The 23,779-nt window shown below is 38.0% G+C and overlaps 2 protein-coding genes across 4 annotated transcripts in view; one reads left to right on the top strand and one right to left on the bottom strand.

Moving 5' to 3' along the window:
* LOC138834375 (peptidylprolyl isomerase domain and WD repeat-containing protein 1-like) overlaps nt 1-14,132 on the bottom strand; it is a 20,722-nt gene extending 6,590 nt beyond the window's left edge. The window contains exons 1-8 of one of the 3 annotated variants that reach the window (XM_070033003.1): nt 13,872-14,061; nt 13,524-13,530; nt 10,939-11,041; nt 8,561-8,661; nt 8,078-8,198; nt 4,491-4,938; nt 1,757-1,947; nt 160-349 (exon numbers count right to left, since the gene is read on the bottom strand). In XM_070033003.1, the coding sequence (XP_069889104.1) occupies nt 160-349; nt 1,757-1,947; nt 4,491-4,938; nt 8,078-8,198; nt 8,561-8,661; nt 10,939-11,041; nt 13,524-13,530; nt 13,872-13,976 (1,266 nt within the window). In that variant the 5' untranslated portion in view covers nt 13,977-14,061. Of the gene's footprint in view, nt 1-159; nt 350-1,756; nt 1,948-4,490; nt 4,939-8,077; nt 8,199-8,560; nt 8,662-10,938; nt 11,042-13,252; nt 13,742-13,871 lie in introns of those variants that run through there. The other 2 variants (XM_070033001.1, XM_070033002.1) reach the window with 2 other exon arrangements.
* Nucleotides 14,087-23,779, top strand: part of LOC138834376 (centromere protein K-like) — a 23,434-nt gene continuing 13,741 nt past the window's right edge. The window contains exons 1-3 of the mRNA XM_070033004.1: nt 14,087-14,328; nt 19,020-19,171; nt 21,987-22,043. Coding sequence (XP_069889105.1) covers nt 19,055-19,171; nt 21,987-22,043 — 174 coding nt within the window. The 5' untranslated portion in view covers nt 14,087-14,328; nt 19,020-19,054. The remainder of the gene's footprint in view (nt 14,329-19,019; nt 19,172-21,986; nt 22,044-23,779) is intronic.

The following is a 23,779-nucleotide window of genomic DNA, read 5'->3' as shown; positions in this document are numbered from 1 at the left end:
TCCTATCATCTTAGCACAAATAGTTATAGAAGCCAGGTTGAATTAAATAATAGTAATATTTGAAGTGGAAGTATTTCAGTTGGTTAGACAGTCTACTAACATGTCCAACATTCTCTTACATTGAAGGTACAAATGTAATTCCCAACATGCCACACATACCATATAAAATCTATTCTTTTTGAAAGACGTACAGACTATTGTAGGGTCAGCTTGAATATTCTGAAGAACAGGGTTTTCAGAAGCTTTCATCTCTATAGTAGTTGCAGCACGATGCTTTTTGGCTATTCCTTGAAACAAAGCCAGTTGCATCACTCTAATATTTTCTTGTTTGCCTAAGATCCGCACACACCTGGAAAATACAGCAATTTTTTTTTTTTTGGTTGGTCATGGGGCTTGAACTTTTAGGCCTGGGTGCTGTCCCTCAGTTCTTCAGCTCAAGGCAAGTGCTCTACCAGTTGAGCCACAGTGCCATTTCTAATTTTCTGGTCATTAATTGGAGATAGAGTCTCACAGATTTGCTGCCTAGGCTGACTTTGGAGCGTGATTCTCAGATCTCAGCCTCCTGAATAGCTAGGATTACAGGTGTGAGCCACCAGCACCTGGCTAGCTATGTATTTTGTCTTTTTTTTTTAATAATTAATTTCCAGAATTGATTCCAATCATGACAACTTTACAGATAATAGACAAGGTCAATCACTGATTTATATAAAATAGCAGAAGATATCCTATAGTGTTTCACCATCCCCAAATGAGTATACTTTTTAGTTGGTAGACAAGTATAATTTTCAAATCACATAATTGTGAAGAAAATACAAACCTACTGACTGAGAGAAAACACTTGGAAGAGGAGTTTCTAGAGAACTGTTATGCTTAAGAGGAGTGAGGCCCCGAGTTCAAACTTTAGTACATGCCAATACCAAAGGTCTGTGCTGAATATACACTTTTCCCCCATTATTACTGGTCCCTAAACAATATATTGTAACTGTTTATATAACATTTACATTATATCAGGTATTATAAGTGAGAAATGACTTAAAAGTATAAAGAAGGATAGGAATAGATTATATGCAAATAAGCCATCTTATATGACATAATTTGAGCATCATAGCACAGATTTCTCTGATGTGTCTTTAAACCAATTCCCCATAGCACCGATACGTGTACCATTTTAACCCATTCCTATTATTTAATCTTTTTACCAACATTCCAAGATTTGATATTGCCAAGAACGATAACATCAATGTTTATATGTGGGAATGCATAGCATAGGGTTTCTTAAAATATCATTTAAGTTCTTTTCATTTATATTCAGGATATGAGCATAGATATTTTGTACTAAGACAAATGGAGTTTCTGCACAAAAGACTTATTGTGGTTTCATGCATTTTAACTTCTGATTTTATGTCTAAGCAGGATGTAATGCTGAATTCTGTGGCTAAACTATTTGGCATGATTAACATGAATGACACTAATTTAAATCACTAAGTAAAACAGACTGAAACTTGTTAAAAAAAACCTTGAAAACTATTCATATCTTCTTCCATTTCTTTTACAAACATTGAGTAGAAACTTTTTACATAAGATTATAAACAACTGAGAGACCACAGAAAAATCCAGTCAAAACATTTGGTTAAGTTTAGACATTTGGGACCATTCCACTTTTCTTGTAACAAACAGAACTCTCATTGTTCTCCTAATGGAGAAAATGGTCCTGCATAAATGTATTTTTAAAAACCATACTTATATTGAAGCTTACCGGTTTGTTTCTACATTTATAACTTTAATGCCGAGCATTGTTCCATATAGCACGAAGTGTCCAGTTTCATCAAAAACTATATTAATTAATCTTACAGCATCCACTTTCTCCAACTCACGCTCTACTGCCATTCGTCGACCAAATTCCATGTCTGGTAGCTGTTGCCTCATTTGTTGTAGTTCAGTAAACATCTAGGAAATAATGTGAAAAATGCTATTCCTTCTACCCCACCACCACCCAAACAAAACGAAGGAGAATAGAAGCGCTGTACACATTAAGTACCCTTAAGAGTTTAAACTTCTATATCTTCAGAAACTTAAGCCCTAAAAGCAGGACAGAAAAGATACTTCAGGTCTTCAAGTATGCTCAGTGGCAGATCTGGAATTTGTTCTTAGCCTGCATGAGGCCCTATGTTTAATCCTCAGTGTAACCACTTATAAAATCAAAGTATTTTGCATTAAGGATAAGTGATTTTTCTAATTAAATATTTTCTGTACAGAAATGATAAATTGGCTTCTTCCGTTTTATTTTTGCAGTACTAGAAACTGGACTCAGGACCTGGTGCTTGCTTAGGTAGAGGCTCTACTGCTGAGCCATGCCCTCTGCTTTTTTAGGGTCTAGTTGTTTTTGAGGATTTTATTTTTGGCTCTAGTTATTTTTGAGAATCTTATCTGACAGTATCTTACCTCTTCCCTGAGCCAGCTTGAATCATGTTGCCACACCTAACTTTTTCTGTGAATGGGTCTTGTGAATGCTTTTGCTTGGATTGGTCTCAAACTATAATCTTCCTAATCTCTATCACTAGAGTAGCTAGGAATATGGGTGTGAGCCACAAGAGCCCAGGCTGTTGTACTGCCTTTATTATTATTTTCTTGGTGTACTGCCTTTTAAAAAGCCTCAGACTGGCAGTTTACAATGACATAAAAGGCACATAAATAATTTTAAATTTTACAGTGACTGAATTAAGCACAATAAAAACAAAATTCGTCTGAATTTTTATTCAACTTAATGCATCCAAAATATCACAATTTCTTTTTTTTTTTGTCGGTCGTGGAGCCTGAACTCTGGGCCTGGGCGCTGTCCCTGAGTTCTTCAGCTCAAGGCTAGCACTCTACCACTTGAGCCACAGCACCACTTCCAGCTTTTTCTTCTTATGTGGTGCTGAGGAATCGAACCCACAATTTCTAAAGTAACAATTTTAACAACTGAAACTTGTTTTTGAAATTTTGCATATATTTCATTTGAGTAACTCTCTCTTTGGGTCTAGATGCATCTGGCACTCAGTAGTCACCTGTCACTAATGAACAACAGAGCTATAGACTTTGAAATCCTTGTTCAAGGATTATGTGTTTGATGTAACAAATACTCAAATTTTTGTTGAATGAACTATTATCTTACTAATTTATAACAAATTCTTATTTCAGCTAGAATTACAGATGTGAGCCACAAGTGCCTGACTTCATGCTTATCTTAACTGAAAGGCTTCCAGTTTTTCTGGATATGTGAAGCACAAAAAATTTAAAAAAAATAAATAAAGGGAGTATGTATGTCAGGATTCAGGTAGGAGGAGTTCAACATCTAACAGCTTACAGACCTTGTTAGGCTTTCTTGTCTGTAGTATCTAACACAGACAAGCTGACATACATTCAATTATTGGTATGCTAGGAATTTAAGTACATTTTGATGGTTTCTGTTAGAAAACTCAGTTTTGAGGACATAAGTCTTTAGGCAGCCATCAGTAATATTATTTTGTGTATGTTTATTCAATCTAATAAGCATTTGACCATGTGTTTTTACCAACAGTATCCTATTCTAGTCTTCATAGCAAGGCCTGTATAATATACAACTTCATAGTTATATGCACTGACTGTGCATATTTCACTAACTTAATAAATACTAAAAAGTAAAACTTCACACCAATTTGTTAAACTGTTAAAAAGTATTTCCACCTCATCAAAGAAGAGATTCCACTTACTAGTCATTATTTTTTATTTGTAGTACAATTAACGTAATTAATGAATGCTATATTCCTATTAATATAAATGAAAACAGTCTTATTCAGAATCTTATAGCTTTACTCCTGATTTCCTCAACTCAGTTCTATCATTTCAACAAATGTTGAAAACAATAATAGTGTATCTAAAAGTTTTTTTTCTGATATTTCCTTCCTGGAAGAGCTTCAAAAAGCTGCACTCTGGTCATGTGTACAGAATGAATAGTTTAAGAAGGAATGAGGACATACAATAAGGGTTGAGGATCTTAAGAAAACTATAAGCTGAAAACAAACATTGAGCTACATGAATATGTTAAATACCACATAATAAATCTAACAGTGCTGCAAAGAACATCAACTCAAGATAAAAAAAAAACTGAGTAAAAACTTTAATGTGCTAAGAGAAAATAATCATTAAGCTAGAAGTCTAGACGAGGGGGAAAAAAGCCCAGTGTTAGTGATTTATGCCTATAATCCTAGCTCCTTAGGGGTTTAAGACCTGGAGGATCCCAGTTGAAAGCCAGGGTTTGACTCTCTCTACAATTAACCAGCATAATGCTAGACTGGAGGTGTGGCTCAAGTGGTACAGCACTGCAAGGCCCTAAATTCAAGCTCTGATGTTGATTTACCCACTGCCCACCCCCAGCAAAAAAAAAAAAAAAAGGAAGAAAAAAAAACTTTGAGGAACAGCACAAATAAAAACATTTTTAGACAAAATGATTAAATCCCAATTATACTTACACTTAATGATTCATCAAAGACTCTCATAAGTTTTCCAGTTAAAAACCTGAAAATTCTAACTTTTCTATCAGATCCAATGGTAGCTATTTTCTTCCCATCAGGTGAAAAACATATGCTGGTTGGAAAAGCCTTACATTTGGCAAATTCATATAAGTCTGTGTCAGTTTTATATTCCCAGTTCACGTTTTTTGGGAATTTATATTCATGAGGAGGCCCAGTCCAGTACTCGATCATTCCGGATTTGTCAGAAGACACCACTGCTTTGTAAACTGGGTTTAGCCTTATCTGAGTAAGAGGAGATGTATGGAGTTTGTCAAATATATGAAGTGGCTGGTTATCTCCACGACCATCATAAATGAAAATTTTTCCTGTACTCTTCTCAGAAGCAGCAACTGAAGATATTGCATCTCCTGGGCAATAGATCCATTCACATTGTCCTGGAAAATAACTAAAGCAGTAAACAATTAGGGGAAAGTGTTACTACAAGTACTCCTCCCTAGCATATTAACAAAACCAAAACATAAAATGACAATAATACAAGAAAAGTCCTAGCCAATGGTTTAGACAATTTTGGATGTTTTACTGAAAATTAAGAGACAAAGAATGAAGAGGAACCACTAAGAATAGTTACTAAATTTTCTCTGATATCATCATTGTAATGGTAACGCTAAGGATCTACCATACCATAAGAACAGATATGCATAAAACACCCTATATTTATTTCTCTTTGGTACACAAGGAAAAAATCTAAACAGACCTGGGCTTCAAGGTATTTTAGGCCATTGTCTTTTGGATGTACATTACAACCTACTTTCATATAGATTAGTAACTATTATTTAAGACTAATAAAAATACTTAAATTATGATAGTATTCAAGAAAACCATTGTCCTAATCAATATTAGTATTAAAACTATACATAAGCGTTGAAAGCTGGGTGCCAGTGGCTCACATGCCTCTAATTCTAGCTACTCAGTAGGTTGAGATCTGAGGATCAAGGTGCAAAGCAAGCCTAGGCACACTCTTATTTCTAATTAACTACCAGAGAACCAAAAATAGAGATGTGGCTCAAGTTGTAGAGCAAAAGAGATCAGGGACAGGACCCAGGCTCTTAGTTCAAGCCTCAAGACAGGCATAAAACAAAAACACAAAAACCCAGTAACAAAAAAAGTGTAAGCTTTGGGCATGCTGCCCAATGAAGAAAAGTATAGAAGAACGTGGACAGATTTAATCCATATACCAAGCATATTCAAATGTGCTGTCCTCTGCAAAGGAGTCACTTGGAGAAATGACACTATTATACAAAAATGGTGCTGGTGCTCAAAACTTTTTTGGAGCTTTTTTGAATTTTTTTTTTTTGTTGTTGTTGTTGGTCATTGAACTTGAACTCGGCCTGTGTGCTGTCCCTCAGCTCTTCAGCTCATGGCTAGCGCTCTACCACTTGAGCCACAGCGCCACTTCTACCTTTCTCTGTTTATGTGGTACAGAGGAATAGAACCCAGGGCATCATGCAAGCAAGGCAAGCACTCTATCACTGAGCCACCTTCCCAGCCCCAACTTTTTGAATTTCTGTCAATTCCTGAAACATATCTTCCTTTGAATATACTCAAAGGTCTAATGTCTAATACTGATGACTGATTGGCTTTTTTTGTTGTTGTTGTTGGTCATGGGGCTTGAACTCTGGGCCTGGACGCTGTCCCTCAGCTCTTCAGCTCAAGGCTAGCACTCTACCACTTGAGCCACAGTGCCACTTCCGGTTTTCTGATTGTTTATTGGAGATAAGAGTCTCATGGACTTTCCTGCCTGGGCTGGCTTTGAACCATGATACTCAGATATTGGCCTCCTGAGTAGCTAGGATTACAAAAGTGAGCCACTGGTGTCTGGCTTGAATTTGCTTTATTTTTTGTCAGTCATGGGCTTGAACTCAGGGCTTAGGTACTGTTCCTGAGCTTCTTTTGCTCAAAGCCTACCACTTGAGCCACAGCACCACTTCTGGCTTTTTCTCTGTATGTGGATGTGAACCCAGGGCTTCATGCATGCTAAACAAGCACTCTACTGGGGCTGGGAAGGTGGCTCAGTGGTAGAGTGCTTGCCTTGCATGCATGAGGCCCTGGGTTCGATTCCTCAGCACCACATAAGCAAAAAGAAAAAAGCCGGAAGTGGCGCTGTGGCTCAAATGGTAGAGTGCTAGCCTTGAGCTGAGGGATAGTGCCCAGGTCCAGAGTTCAGGCCCCCACGACCGGACCAAAAAAAAAAAACAAAAAAAAAAAAAAAAAAAAAAACCAAGCACTCTACCACGAAGCCACATTCCTGGCTTTTTCACAATAGCAAATGTATAGAGGAAACAATCTTGTAGAAATACAGGATATCAAGTTAATCAACTCTGTGATTAAAAAAAGTTATCGTAAATGAGAGACTTTGTTGGTTTTAGTGGTTCATAAAATCTGATTCAAAGTTAGATTTGAAATATGTATTCAATGCAGTCCACAATATAATAGGTTTCTTGGATATAGTACTCCTTCATAGGTAATTAGGTTAAAATGATGTCATAAGGGTAAATCCTTAATCTAAAAAGCCTATGACCTTATTAAAAGAGAGGGAGCTTTCCTGTTTATTCAAACTAAGTCAAGAAAATACAATGAAGCCGGGCGCTGGTGGCTCACGCCTGTAATCCTAGCTACTCAGGAGGCTGAGATCTGAGGATCGCGGTTCAAAGCCAGCCCGGGCAGGAAAGACCGTGAGACTCCTATCTCCAATAAACCACCAGAAAACAGGAAGTGGCGCTGTAGCTCAAGTGGTAGAGCGCTCGCCTTGAGCTGGAGAGCTGAGGGACAGCGCCCAGGCCCAGAGTTCAAGCCCCACGACCGACAAAAAAAAAAAAGAAAAAAAGAAAAAAAAGAAAATACAATGAAAAGGCTGGCAGGATTTTTTTGCAGGAACCTGGACCTTAGATTTTCCTAGCCTCCAGAATACTGAAAAAATTTCTGTTTAAGACAATGTTCAGTCTAAGGACTGAACTCAGAGCAGGACTCAAACTTGGTACCTGAGGCTTTCACTCACTGGTTAGTGCCTATCAACCGAGTCACACCTCCAACCCCATTCAGAAGCAGAGTAAGCCAAGTTCCAAAGCTTTCTGACAATGTTATGATTCTCAGGATGACATTCACTGAAATATATATGAATATATCACTTTTACTACTGTAATGTCTAATCACATACTGAGTATATCCTAAAAGCTTAAAAATCAACAAATTCTGAAAACCCTTATAAGAATTCAATTCTGCATTGTCAAGTACAGTATAGCAACGAAGTTAGTTCCGAATTAGCACTACTTAAGACAATGGATCTTCAATAATGTACTATGAGGTATTAGTTGAATACAATCTGTTATGATGCTGCTTAGAAATTTCTGTGATTAATGATTAAAAACCTGAGTATCAGCCTCCAAACAACATCACAAGGATTAACTTAATTTTCCTAAGCAGAACCCCAAAGCCCATTTTTTTAAGAGTGTTAATATATTACGAAATGGTGAAATTTAACTTAAAAAATTATTTATTTAGGTTAAAAGAATACTTTAAAGACTCACCCAAGCTTCAGCATGTTGATCATGTCAAAGTTCACTACATCAAAGACCTTCATTGCTTTATCGTCACCCACAGAACAGAACAATGCTCCCTCAGAGCTAACTGCTATACTCTCAATAACTCCTATTTAAATAAAATACTCTAGTAAATACCAATGAAATAACCATGCATGATTCAAAGAAAATAAAACAAAAGGATTTTTTTTTTCGGTCTGTCATGGGGACTGGGCCTGAACTCTGGGCCTGGGTGCTGTCCCTCAGCTCTTCAGCTCAAGGCTAGCGCTATACCACTTGAGCCACAGTGCCACTTCTGCTTTTTCTGCTTATGTGGTGCTGAGGAATTGAACCCAGGGCCTCATACAAGCAAGGCAAGCACTCTACCACTGAGCCACCCTCCCAGCCCCATAAAGTATGATTTTGAAGGAAACTTTAATCAGCAGTATTTCAAAGAGAGATACCAAAGGGGAGAAAATGTAATGTTCTTACCAAGGTGGCTACGAAAATGCTTAACAAATTCGATTCCCTCTTCTATTTTTTTCCAGAACTTCACATGACCATCATGACTGGCAGTAATAATAAAATCTGTCCTGCACAGATGAAAAAATTTGAAGTTAATTTCTATGATAGATGCTTGAATCACTCTGTAGATTCAAAAGCAAATGTCCACTAACAATCCTGACTTAAAAACAGCCTTATTTTTGTTGTTATTATTCCCTTTTCTCCTTTTGTTTTTTTGAGCTAGGCCCTCTCTATATAGCTAATTCTGGCCTCAAATTCAAAATCCTCCATTTTCAGACCCTCTATAATGATATGATTACAGGCTAGTACAACTACACCTGGTTTTCTTTTTTGGTTGTTGGCTTTTTAAAAAATATTCCCTTGTGCAGACCCTTGTTGGAATACATATAAAACACTGCAATCCACTTTAATCCTGGATTTGGCTCAGAATTCAACACTGAAATAAGTGTAACTTTTTTAAGGCAGTGCTGAGATGTGAACTCAGGACATCAAGCTTTCAAATCCTCTACCATAAGTCACACTCTCAGCCCTGTTTCCTGGCTAGCTGGGAATTATGGTTGTGTTCCACACACACATTTTTTTTTTTTTTGCGGGGGGGGGGGGGGGGCGGGGCAGGGAATATGATCTTACTAATTTTTACCAGACTAGCTTCAAACTTCTAGTCTCTTATTTCTGCTCTCCTGAGCAGGTAAGACCAAGACTTTAGGGTTTCTTTTTCCCTTTTTTGGTAGTACTAGGGTTTGTACTTAGGCCTTGGGACAAGCACTCTACCAGTTGAGTCATACCTCCAGTCCTTTTTGCTTTAGTTGTTTCTCAGATAGGGTCTTGTTCTGTCAGGCTGTTCTTGGACCTCTATCTTCCTACCTCTGCTTCCTGCATAGCTGAGATTATAAGCATATGTGGCCAGTCAGGTTTTTTGAGATAGAGATCTGGTTAACTATTTTTGTCTGGGCTTACCTGGAACCACCATCAACTCATCTTTGCTGCCTTTGTAGTTGGGATTACAGGCAAGGGCTACAAGGACCTGCAAGGCTGCAACATTTTTACGGCTAAATATTTTCTACATGAAGTCTTTTACGGAAAGGTCTACTACTCTTCAGAAGTTGATACAGAATGCTCATATTAAAAAAACATTTGTACCTTAGCCAAGGTATTTTGGTTATTTAAGGGCCAAAAAGATTTTGGGTAGAACAGTTTCTTCTATAAGGTATATAAAAAGAGAAACCATTTATTGAAATTTACTTTATGTAAAATACACATATTAACTTAATTGACCTTTACAACAACTATTACATGGGTATTTTTTTTTAATCACTGTTTTATAAGTCAGAAAATAGTTTTAAAATGCCCCAGGTCCAAAGATAGTGAGTGGCTTTCAGATTACATAACTACATCTCTAGTTTTAAAAAAGAATAAAATTTATGAGAGTACTATCAATGCTAGCAACTATAAGCTGCTTTCTACATTGGCAAGTTTGGATTAGGCAAGATGCTCTTATTTGATAAGCATCTTATATATAAAATATGAAAAGAGAAACACTAATATCTGAAATGCAATTTGTGTTCAAGAGAAAAACATAGTAATCCATCCAAACATAGTAATCCACCTATTTTCCATATTCAACATCCTCTAATCTACCACATCTCATACAGATTTCTGTTCTCTACCTATACTTGCTCCATTTAAATTCATTCATCTCACCATAGCCAGGGTGTTCCTTAAAAAAAAAAAGTTATTCTCTTCTCACAAGTTCAAAATCCATATAAAGAACAGAAATCCTCTGGGATTTAGCCCTTAACCTTTTTCTCCTAAACTTCAGTTTCATCATCTATAATATGAAGATGATATACTGTTTAACACAATTGTTCCAAATTGGAAATTTGTGAAATTGAGCAATTTATGAAAAAAACCTTAGCACAGTACTTATACACATAGTTGAGATCAAGAAGCACTAAGTATTACTGCTATTATTTCCTTTCTCCAAATGACCTTCACAGCCATTCTGAAAATCTTGGATAGTTCCAAAATGTCTTAGTTCCCACTATTTATTGGTGTCAAAGACATCAACAATTATTACCATCTTAAGTAATAGTCCCCCTTCTTTTACTATCTTAAGTAATAGTCCCTCTTTTTTGGATAGCTCAGTTATGAGCTGCCTCATCTCTCTCTTGGCATTTTATCATAACACACACATACACACACACACACACACACACATATATATATACATGTATATGTATGTACACACATATCAGAGGATTTCTTCTAGAGAATTTATTATATAAGAAAGAACATATAGAACATAAGTTTTTCTAAAAAATTGAGAAAAAATATCATAGACTTACTTGGTGCACACCACATGGGTGATAACATCTCTATGCATGTAACTGCGCTCATACATGGATGCACTGGGGAGATTATCAAGGTAGACTCTTTCAAACTCAAGAACTGAGGAGAATAAAAAAAAACACTTATTTCAATAAACAAATAATTGTACATTTTGTATTTAGAATATTCTAAATTCTAGTTTACATTTTACTGTAGGTTTTACTTTCTCTCAATATACACATATAAGGATTTATTCAGTATCTGTTGTCAGTATCTGTTGTCAGAAAACTAACCAGTCAGTTATGACAGGTTCCCTAGGTACTATAATATACATGCTTAGCTGTTTCAAAGATTTAAGAACTGAGTGGTTTTGGCTTAATATAGTTTTCAAAACATTAGAAAGTTCATGAAAATAGCATGACCATGTTCCTAAACAATGTAGATCCTAGGAACTAGTGCTGATTTAAGAGGTCAATGACTATCTGTGGATGTGGATGTAGAGTCATACATTTACCTATCATGTCTTGTGAAAGTGTATATACAAGTCTAATACTCAAAGGCCATGTTTGAATGAATAGCCCTATTTCTAGAAAGCCTATTAAATACCTACTCTTTTACACCAAATTTTGTCCCTCCCCTTATCCTTTTCTTTTGTGGTACTAGGATTGACCCCAGTGCCTTACACGTGCTAGGCAAGTGCTCTACCAATAAGCCAAAATCCTAGCCCTAGATACAAATTTTGACACTATTTAAAAAGAATTCTTCCATGAATTTTATGTTAGGTGAAAACAGGAGTATTATAGTTGAAGACTAGCCCAGGCATAAAAGAACCTTTCTCAAACCATAGCTGGGTACAATGGCTAGTGCCTGTCATTACAAGATGTGTGACAGTGAGGCTTGGAGGATAGGGGTTCTAGGCCAGTTGGGAAGAAAAGTCCTCCAGACTTACTGTTGGAAACTGGATATTGTGATCCTAGCAAAGGCAAGAAGCCTAAAGTAGGTGATTACAGCTCAGATATGAACATGCAGAAAGTTGAGATCCTATTCTAAAAATAACCAATGAAAAAGGACCAGAGGCATGGCTCAGTGGTACTGAACCAACTTAGCAAGCCTGAGATCCTGAATTCAAATCCTAGTACAACTATCACCACTACTAAAAAAGAAAAATTCTTGTTTCTAGTTTTTCTTCTTCAAGCAGAATATACTGTTGACTGACTTAAAAACCCGAAAGCACCTTATTAAGAATATTGTTTAGGGGCTGGGAAGGTGGCTCAGTGGTAGAGCGCTTGCTTTGCATGCATGAGGCCCTGGGTTCAATTCCTCAGCACCACATAAGCAAAAACAAAAAAAGCTAGAAGTGGCGCTGTGGCTCAAGTGGTAGAGTGCTAGCCTGGAGCTGAAGAGCTGAGGGACAGCACCCAGGCCCAGAGTTCAGGCCCCGCTACTGGACCCCCCCACCCCCCAAAAAATATTGTTTATACTTACTTCCTAATAGCATTTATTTTTGGATTTTCCCATTTTCATTTCTTTTAGTACAAAAATGCATGTCAAAATACTTCAATGCAGTAAGATAATTAAGCAACAGCATAAGCACTATAGTTCTCATAGAGATATTTACGCACTGGAGCAAAACAGGAATGAATGATTCCTGTCCTTACATGTTTAGTCTTTAAACTTTCAATGAGAAAGCCAATGAATATACAATTATAAACAGTAGCAAGTGCCACAAAGGAAAAGGTTGATATGGAAACATCCAACAGGAGGATCAGAAAGTTTAAAAAAAAAAGATAATATATGGGTGAAATTTCTAAAAAAAAAAAATCGGCTTTGTCAATTTGAATCCACAAAAATATAAAGGCTACCTGCCTTCACATATACTCAGTGTCATAAACCTTACCTCAGAGTTAGGATAAATGTGTTTCTGAAACTCAGCCAAGACTGGGGAAGTCACATGCTTCTCAGATGAGGTGACATAAAGGCTAAGGGTTAAGTGGAATTCAATCCAGTGGAAAAATAAATTATTCTAGGTAAAGATAAGTAATATTTTAGAAGAAAGAGCACATGGCCCATTCTCAAGTTGCTTAGTATGGCTGGAACACAAAACAAAGGATTGGGAGATAAGGCTAATGAGAGATGTACTGGGGAGGTAGACATCAGATCATCAGCTAGGGAGTTTGAGCTTTGCTTTGAAAATAAAAATCACTGAAGAGTATTAATTAGGGGAAGGATGATAAGGTCATATTTGAGCTTTAGAAAGATCATATTTTAACGGTCTTAAATGTTTCACTAAAGAACATTTTACAGAAAAACAAGAGAAACAAGAAAACTTACCTTTTTTCCCCCTTAAAAATATTTTACTCCACATTAAGTGGCAAAATACTTCAGCTCATGTCTCAGGAATTTTGATCTGGAAACCACAGACCTCAGGTTTGGATGAAAACATTTGTGACCCAAAAGGCTTAAGTCACTTTCCCAACATCTTGAAAACTCATGGAGTAAAGAGTTTTAAATCCTTTCCTAACTGATTTTAAATTTGCATCGCTTTCCTTCCGTGAGCCAAACACAGTAACACCAACTCGTTCTGAAAGCCTTTCAAGAGAACCAAAGTACTACTCTCTGACACTGGCTACCTTAGAAATTTCAATCTCAGCCGCTACAAGGACCAAAGGAGAGGGAGGCGCCCCGCCCCGTACGTTACGTACGGGTAAGTGGTGGTTTCAGTGTGTTATAGTAACCCAGTGGTTAACAGTGCCACACACTCTCAAAAGGAAGCGGGTACTAAGCGCAAATCACAACCGGGGAGGACGGTCTAGCATCGAGTGGCCAGTTAGATGACGATTTTCTGTCCGGAGGACAGGAACCCCTTCCCATCCTCCCCCCCCCCCCGCCCTCCGACCCCGCCCCGGTGGCGCGCGGGCTTGAAATCCACCCTCCCGCCAGCAGGCGCCGCGTCCGAGCCGCTCCCCGCGTCCGTCGGCGCTACCTTTCCTCTTCTTGGCCAGTGTGGCCTCCACAGGTAGAGGCCCGACCCAGCGCTCTTCGTTCTCCTCGTCATTCTCTTGGGCTCCCGCTACGACCACCGCCAACTCTCTCTCGCTCGGTTCGGATTTTTCTGGATCTTCTGGGTCCCGGCGCCTTCTCCGCCTGGTTGGGGGATCGCTGCCGCTTTCCGCCGCCATGTCTGACTCGTCAGGAAAGGCGCGACCCACGGTTCGGGCGACGGGTTCCAGATGATCGGCTCAGGCCTTTGGCGTCATCTCCGAAGTGAGCCTCTGGATTGGTCGTGGGGAAGAGCCAATCAGCGAACAGCGCGCGCCGGAGTCCCGTGACCCACCGCCGAAAAGCCGTTAAAACCGAGCAGCAAGCGGCCGAGTCGCCCAGAACGTTCCGCTCGCGGCGGTGTGCGGGTGAGATACGGTGTTGGGGAGAACGCCAGAACCGTTGGAAGCTTTTCCGCGGGGGGCAGGCAGTCTGGAGGGTCCGGAGCTTCTGCCGGGGCTGTGGGACCCTAGCTGGGGATGCCGAACGGCCTCTTGGGCCCTGGAACGCCGCGGGTGCAGGGGGCGGGGCTGGTGGGAGCCCAGTGGCCGGCGGGTTCCCTTCGGGCTCTGAGGAACTCTTCTCTTCCGACCTCCTTTATTCTTCTTTCCGAAGGAGGAGGCCAACTATCGCCCCTTAGGGGTTTCTGGGAGAGAAAACCAGCTTGAGCCCGAGGCCAGGCGCCCCCCCCCCCCAAGTTCCCCGCTGTGATAGCAAGCGGCCTTTCCCCCCCAGCTGGCCGGAGGACTGGAGGCCCGCCCCTCTCCCTGGTGCTGGGGAGTGAGCCGGGGCTTCTAGAATGCCATCTGCCCAAACGACCTTCCTTCCTTGGAAGGTGCAGATCCCGAGCCCTGCCCTGAGGCCAGTTCAGGCACAAAGTTAGCCATCCAAACTGGTGGTGGTTATGGCTGTGATTCTTGCTATGCCAGAGGTGCAGGTAGGAAGATGGGGGTTGAGGCTAGCTGGACAAACGAGGCCAGATAGTACCTGAAAAAATAGCCAAAACTGGTAAGGGCTGCCCGGGAAGGGGGTGTGAGCGTGCCTCTAGTGCCTGCGAGGTAGAGTTCAAAACCTAGCTTCTCCCAAATTGACATCTTCTTTTCTTTCAGAAAAAGAGAAAAAGCAGTTGAAACTTTGTATTCAAGAGCCTGTGATTGCCTCTTTCAAACCAGGAAAAACTGTCTTGTTTACTTAGGCTTTGGTAGTCAATTTTCTTTTTTAAGAAGCTCCTGACCTGTCCTCATGTCTTGTCTGACTGCTTTAGTCAAATAACTTTTGTATATCATGTTTGCCTTACCCATTCTTTTTTTTTTTTTTGTTGGTCGTGGGGCTTGAACTCTGGGCCTAGGCGCTGTCCCTCAGCTCTTCAGCTCAAGGCGAGCGCTCTTACGACTTGAGCTACAGCGCCACTTCCGGTTTTCTGGTGGTTTATTGGAGATAGGAGTCTTACAGTCTCTCCTGCCCAGGCTGGCTTTGAACCGCGATCCTCAGATCTCAGCCTCCTGAGTAGCTAGGATTACAGGCGTGAGTCACCAGCGCCCGGCTTGCCTTACCCATTCTTATATCCTGTTTTTTGTTTTTATGCCTTGAAAACATCTCTACATCAGTATAGCTTATACTTCCAGTGTCTGGTCTTTGTGACAAACCTGGTAATAGTAAAGAGACAGTGCTAAGGGTCGTAGTGTAGGGATCTAATAAACATTTACTAATATTTATTACCTACTGGCCTTATTCTTCCAAGTAAGTTTCTCTAACCTTCACTATTCTGAATTCTCAAGATACTTGTCTATGTTGTATAACTTACCACAAAGCACCTCTAGCTGGCTGAAATAATTTCACGGTTCAGTTTCTGTCTCTTTATAAGAATTTTAGCTTCACAAGGGCAGACACTTTTTCAACTACACATTGTTAGTTATGCTGTGATTAATGGTTCATATGAGGAACCATTTTTAATAAGTGAATATAGCTTAGGTTACATAAAAACTTTAATGTTTAATGTTAATGTTATTAACACTAATGAATATTAATAGTTTCCTGGTGAAAAGAGTGCATGTAAGTTGGTATGTCATAATATTCCTAAACATAGTGATGTTCTTCAAGTGATTATGTATTCTAATCTTAACTTGAGAATTTCTAAAGTTGACCTGTATTATTTTTTCTTAGGAAGATAGATTTAAAGATATAAAATGTGAGAAAAGGATAAAGGTAAACTCCTAAATGTGTTTAGGTGTATGGGGTTTGTTTTTTGGGGGGGGGCGGTCATGGGGCCTGACCTCTGGGCCTGGGTGCTGACCCTCAGCTCTTGAGCTCAAGGCTAGCACTCTACCACTTGAGCCACAGCACCACTTCAGCTTTTTCTGTTTATATAGTCCTAAGGAATCGAACCCAGGGCCTTATGCATGCAAGTCAAGCACTCTACCACTGAGCCACCTTCCCAGCCCTGGTGTATGTGTTTTGAAGTAAACAAATTTACTTCTGAAAGGTCTGGATACTGGAAGTCTGAGATCAGCACATCATCATTTTCTGATTCTTCTGACAGTAATTTTGCAGGTGGCAGACAATTGACTTGTGTGCTCCAGTGTGGAAAGAATAAATGTTAATGTTCTTATTTGTATATGAATGCTGCGTCATAGGCATACAGTTTTATATTTTTGCATAATGATAAAATAATTTTACTCATCAATTTCCTACCGTACGGAAAAAGATCAGTTCACACTTATGAGTTAAGGTGTATTTAAAGCAAATATTTATATAATTTATTATAGAATAAAATATTTTATAATTGTAAATTACAAGTTCTTGGCTTTATTATAGTTAGGTAAAGAACATATTTTATGTAAAGATTTTCAGATATGACATCAGTTACTTATATGGTCTAGCTACATTCAGATTATTGATGATGTTCATCGCTAACAGTGATATAATTATTTGCTAGATACAGATCAGACTTCATATATACTAGCTCATTCAATTCTCATAACCCTATGGGATTTTTATTTCACAGATAAGAAATTGACTCAGAAGTAAATATTTTTGTTTATTTGTATGCTAATGCTTGTCTAAGGTACCATAGTTGTTCAGTATCAAAGTTGGGATAACCTAGACAGTTTGGTGTAGAGTTCATATCTGTAAAGTTTTTTTTTCAGGTAATGTCATAAATTGGCATACTTGTATATAGTTATAAGCATGTCTGTAGGATTATTCCTAGAAGAAGAATTTCTGTGTCAGAAAAACAGGGCAAGGGCTGGCACACTGGCCAAAATGGGGAGGGAGGAGTGGTCAGAGGAGAGAAAGACCAAGCTAGACAGGGTAGCTCCAGACTCTATAGCTACTTAGGATGCAAAGATGGAGGATTGAAATTTGAGGCAAACTCGGGGATAAAAAGTTTAAATCATTCCATTATAACAAGTGGCTGGGTGAGGTGATACATGCTTGTTACTCTAGCCATAGGGGAAGCACAATGGCTGCTGGGTGCCTTGGTGAGTGCCTGCCATCCCCATCCACATGGGGAAGCACAAGTAGAAAGACTGGAGCCCAAGACAGCCTGATAAAAAGTTAGCCCTTACCTTAAAAGTTATTAACACAAAAAGGAACTAGAAGCATGGCTTATGTGGTAGAATATGGTTAAGACTTGAGTTCAATCTCCAATACTGTTGCTTATTCTGTGAGTAGTTGGGTCTCCTTCCATATGCTTGACTATATTGTTCTTATCAAATTTTATATTGTTGTAGTCTGAATAAATACTAAAACTTGTTAATTTGCATTTTTGTAAAATACAGGTGCTTAGTTATTTTTTGTGTATTTAAAAGTTAATTTTTCTTTGAATTCTCCATTTATGGCCATTACCCACTTTTTTTGGGGGGAGGGGTCTGGTCTTGGGGCCTGAACTCTGGGTCTGGGCGCTGTCCCTCAGCTCTTCAGCTCAAGGCTAGCACTCTACCACTTGAGCCACAGTGCCACTTCCGGCTTTTTTCTTTTTGCTTATGTGGTGCTGAGGAATCAAACCCAGGGCCTCATGCATGCAAGGCAAGTGCTCTACCACCGAGCCACCTTCCCAGCCCGAACCCGCTTTTGTTGGGTTGTTTTTGTTGATTATTGTAAAGTAAAATTCAGACACAAAAAATTGCTTGTATTATAAAAGCCTGGTTGAAGGATTATTATAGCCTTTCCCCCTAAAGTAATTGATGGTTCCTTTGATGGGAATCACTTTCTTAGGTTTTTTTGTTTTTTTTTTTAATTTTAAATGGTGGTTGGTTGGTCTTACAGGCATTCATTATACATTAAGGAAATTGGTCTTGGTTGCTGTATTTATTTCTATGAGTTTTTTTTTTTTAGCTTTCACATATAGGTGATAATGTGTTATTTGTTTTTACATATTGCTGCAAATAACAGCATTTCATTCTTATGTTGAAACATTTCGTTTATTCATCTGTTTATAAGCATTATCCATATCTAGACTACTGTATTTAGAGCTGCAGTAAACATGAGAGAGTACAGTTATCTCCTCAACATACCAATGTTCTGTCCTTTGGATATATACCTCATATTGGAGTTGTAAGATCAGACATTAGTTCTTTTCTGTTGTCTGGATAAATGTACATAATGTCTATACTCAACTTATTAAAATCCAGGAATACTATATTAATATTTTCCTTTAGAATGAAGGATTTTTGTCTATGTTGATCTTTGCTGTATTTTACCTAGATGAGAATCTGACAGGTAATGTGTTCAATAAATAATTCTCTTTTTTTGTGACCACCTTTTTTTATTCTTGAAAGATCTTTCTCCTTAGTTTTAAAAAAAATTTTTTTAACAGTGTAGAATTTGGAGCTTGGAGGTGACACTATAAGTTATAAGCAGTGAAATGCTTAGGAATCTCCACGACCTTTACTATTGTTAATTTGTATTTATAATTCATTTCTTTGCATAGTGACTACAATCCTGCTATTAATGCACATGATACTCAGCAAACAAATACCTTGTATACTGTATCAGAAACATCCTCATCCATATGTATCATATCAATAAATAAATCTTAAATGAATACTTTTTATTTTAGTTTTTCCTTTAAGGCTAAGAAAAATCACCAAGGATATGTCTGTGGTTGAGCAAGATCTAGATCCAGATAGTACTACAGGTACAGAATTTGTTATAGATTCTGAAGAAGAACTTATTAAAGAATGTGAAGAACTCTGGAAAGATATGGAAAATGTAAGTATCAAAAGATAAAATTGATTTGTCAGGTATTACAATATTTACATGAATTTCAATAGCAATTATGGTTAGGAAGGAAATAATTTTGCTGGTTCTCCAAAGCTGTTATCATATGTGATAATTGTATACCTTTTTGGACCTATAAAAACGTACTGAAAAAGCATATACAAAATCAGCTATTGAAAAAGGAAAAATTGTGGTAGTTTCTGCTCTTGAGATTATTACCTTGTATAGGTAAGATAATTATATTGTATATAATAAAATATTAGAAGTGTTATTCTGGGCGTCAGTGGCTCATGCCTTTAACCCTCGCTACTCAAAAGAGGTTAAGGTCTGAGGATTATGGCTCAAAGCTGGCCTGGGCAAGAAAGTTTGTGAAACTTATCTCCAGTTAAATCACAGAACAAGCCAGAAGCTGGTTCTGTGGCTTAAGTGGTAGAGTGATAGCCTTGAGCAAAAGAGCTCAGGGACAATGACCAGGCCCAGAATTCAAGCCTCAGGACTTTGGGCAAGTCAAAAAAAAGTGTTGGAATAGAAATGCAATTTGAAGAATTTAAAACTCTTAAGTAGAGTTTTAATGGAAATGTAATTAGGAGAAAGTCTTGTTAAATGAAACTGAAAAAGGAGGAGGAACACAAAGGATTTTGTTGAATGTATACTATGAGAAGCCACTGAAAGACTATGAACACAGAATTGGCATGACAATCAAAAAATTATTCTGAAAGCTTTGAAGAAAATAATGCAGAAGAGTGAGGTCACAGGTAGAAGTTTAGGAAGCTTGAATAGTAGTCCTGTTAAGTAATTTAGGTGCCCAGTGCAGTGGCTATAAGCTTAAGTTTATAATCCTATGTACTTAAGAAGCATAGAACTGGGAATTGTGATTCCAGGCCAACCCAAGCAAAACAAATTCTCCGTCTCAATTAGCCTGGGTGCAGTGTCACACAATTGGTCATCTCCAATAGCAAGGAAGCACAAGTACTAGGATCACAACTCAGGTGATATTGGCATAAAGTGTGACTCTACCTAAAAAAATGAGTGCAGAAAGGGGCTGGAGACTTAGTACATGTAGTAGAGTGCCTGCCTAGCAAATGTGAGTACCACTCTCCCCTTCAAAAAATAACAGAAATAATGAAGGCGTAAATCACTGTCAACCTGCACAGGAGACTGAGGTCTGAGAATAAAGGTTCTAAGTCAACTCAACTCTGGCAGGAATGCCCTAAGACTCTTAACTCCAATTAGCTATCAAAAAGCTGGAAGTAGAGGCATGGCAGAGCATCAGTTATGAGTGGAAAAGGCCAAGCATGAGGTTAGAAGCCCTGAAATCAGTCTAGTACCAGCGCTCCCCCACCCCCCCCCCAAAAAAAGAAAAAAGATAGGAAAGTGTTAGAACCAGAAGTACATAGAAGTTAGTGAATGAGAATGTAGAAGAATTAAATTGCCAAGGATATTATTTTAGGTCCATAGATTGGACCAATGTGTGGTTGGGAATTAGTTTCTAAAATAGAAAATACAGAAGTGTGGAAGCAACATATCCTTATGAGTAGAAACATGAATTTATAAGTTTGAAATGTAGATGTAATTCTGTTATAATGAGATAGAACCAGTTTTTGTGTACAATATTTCTGTAAAACTTTGTTAAACTTAAAATAGCAGTGTATAATACAGACCACAGGTAGTTTTTACATCCTCCAGTAAAGATTTAGAGCAGAGCATTATTAAGCAGTCTTTTTTAAAGAAAAATTTTAGCTGAAATCTTGGTACTCTGTATCATTATTATATTAACTAGATAATTTGTCTAATCCTTTTTTGGTATTTTTTTCCAATATAGAAATTTGGATTTAAAAGTAACATTTTAAAGAAAAGCAGGACACTGTAGCTCACTCTCCTATAAGCGTAGCTACTTGGGAGGTATAGAAATCAGATGATCATGGTTCCAGACTAGCCAGGCAAAATCATTCATGAGGTTCCTCTCAACAATCGAAAGCTAGGCTAGCAAATACCTTTCATCTCTATTATATCAAGAGTAATTAGCAGGATTAATAGAAGAATTGTGGTCTTGGGCAACCCAGGTAAGGCTGTGCCCTAAAAATAACCAAAACCAAAAAGACTGGGGGGGGTGATTCAAGCAGTAAAGCACCTGCTTAGCAAGTGCAACAATCCGTAGAACTACAACTACCAAAACAAAAAAGTTTTTACAAATATTACAACTAGAAACAAGATTAAGATTACTCATTTTTTACCTCTAAGATATTAAGGGTTTTGGTTGTTTTTAATAGCACAGAAACAAAATCTCTTCAAGGCTTTTTTTCCTTATGATTTTAGTTTCTCACATACTTCGTTATTTTTCTACAATACTTTCCCTCTTATTTCCTCCCTATTTTTTCTGTTATGTAGCTTATGAATCAAATTAGCTCTTCTTCTTTTATTACAGTATTGCTCCTTTTTTCTTTTTGTTTGTATTCACTTCGGCAGACTCTTTTTTGTTGTTGTTGGTGGTGGTGGTCATGGGGCTTGAACTCTGGGCCTGGGTGCTGTTCTTCAGCTCAAGGCGAGTGCTCTACTGCTTGAGTCACAGTGGCACTTCCAGTTTTCTAGTGGAGATAAGAGTCTCACGGACTTTCCAGCCTGGGCTGGCTTTGAACTGTGATCCTCAGATCTCAGCCTCCTGAGTAAATAGGATTTCAGCATGAGCCGTTGGACCTGGCTCAACAGATTCTTAAATCAGGTATTTGTATGTTGTGGAGGAATATTAAATTAAAGTGGAATAGTGTAGGTTATAGTGTTTAACTATTTTTTTTTCTTTTAAATTAAGTGTCAGAATAAATGGTCGCTGATTGGAACTGAGACACTCACTAATTCAAATGCACAGGTATGAACCTTTTTTTCTCTTGCTGAAAAATAGGTACGTGTAATTCATTCTTTTTGGAAAAGGATATCTATTTACATATGTTCCAAGTATAATAGTTAATACTTGTGCTATCAGTTTAAAAAAATCCTACTCTTTTTAATAAAAGAGTTGGAAACCTAAAGTATTTTGGACTGGGCCTGGGCACTGTCCCTAAGCTCCTTTTGCTCAAACTAGCACTTGTACCACTTGAGCTATAGCACTACTTCTAAAGTATTTTGGAACAAGTTATAATTTTAAAAAAAGGCAGATTTAAAATTACCTTTACTAGTCATATATATATTTAACAATTGAGTGATTTTTTTGTGGTTTCTTACTAGGATAAGCTGTAAAAAATTAGAGCATTAAAAGTAAATTAGAGCAGGTATAATCTTTTTTATTTTAATTGTGAAAATACCATTCAGAGGGGTTACAATTACATGGGCAAGATAACGAGTACATTTCTTATCAAGCGTTGTTGCCTCCTCCTTTGTTTCCCCTTCCCATCCCTTTCCATACCCCCCTCCCCCTATACAATCCCCCCCCCCCCAAAGTTGTAAAGTTCGTTTTTCAACATAATGACTTGTATATCTCATTGTTGCAATGGGTCCACCTGTATCCCTATTTAACCCATTTGTTTTTTCCCTTCCCCTCCACAAATTATACCAACATCAAATACAGTGAAAGCAGGGATTATACCGTGGGGGAGGGACATACAAAGCAACAAAAAAATCATCTTATAAATATGTTAGAAACAATTGCATGAAAGAAAAAAAACATTTGAATACTTATCTTGGGGTTCATTTCCCTAACTTCAACTTATGTGACCTTTTCTGGTTGACTCAGACATACACCGGTTATTGCAAGTAAGGGAAACCATGGAACCTATGTTTCTTTGGGCCTGGCTTACTTCACTTAATATAAGTTTTTCCAAGTCTTTCCATTTCCTAACAAATGGGGCAATGTCATTCTTTCTGATGGAGACATAGAATTCCATTGTGTATATATACCACATTTTCTTGATCCATTCATCTACTGAGGGGCATCTGGGTTGGTTCCATATCTTAGCTATGGTAAATAATGCTGCAATAAATATAGTTGTGCTGGTAGCTTTAGTGTGGTCTTGTTGTGATCCATTTGGGTAAATGCCCAAAAGTGGGATTGCTGGGTCAGGGGAGCTCTATGTGGAATCTTTTGAGGAACCTCTATATGAGCAGGTATAATCTTAATTTGTGTTAGATCTAATAAGATATTTTTACAATCTGTATAGAACTTTAATTGATTTTTATTCTAGGTAAGATATCCATTATAGTAAGAGAACTATGAGATTGGCTTATGGATAGATAAGTGAATATAATTAAGAGTTAAAAAGAGTTTAAAATACTTGGGAGGATGAATATGGTCAAAGTCCCAATGAGGCAAATATGCAAGACTGTATAATTAAGAAAAGGAGAGCTGATGACCTAGATAGTAGGCGGCTCTGAGTTCATGCCCTGGTACTACAAAAAAAGAGTAAAAAAAATGTAAAACATGAGAAGTCTGTTAGTTCAGATCTTTGAGAAATAATTAAAATAATTAGATAGCAGTAATTACACAACTATATCCATGTGGAAGAAAATATAATTACACCTCTACTTTTCATTATATACAGTATAAATTCCTGATGAATTACCAAATGTAATTAGAAGAACACATTTCTACAAAAAATATCTAATTTTCAT

The sequence above is a fragment of the Dipodomys merriami genome, unplaced genomic scaffold (genome assembly GCF_024711535.1).
Source record: "Dipodomys merriami isolate MVZ:Mamm:240054 unplaced genomic scaffold, mDipMer1.0.p SCAF_213, whole genome shotgun sequence".
NCBI classification, from domain to species: Eukaryota; Metazoa; Chordata; class Mammalia; order Rodentia; family Heteromyidae; genus Dipodomys; species Dipodomys merriami.
This window is presented reverse-complemented; position numbering and strand designations above follow the sequence as displayed.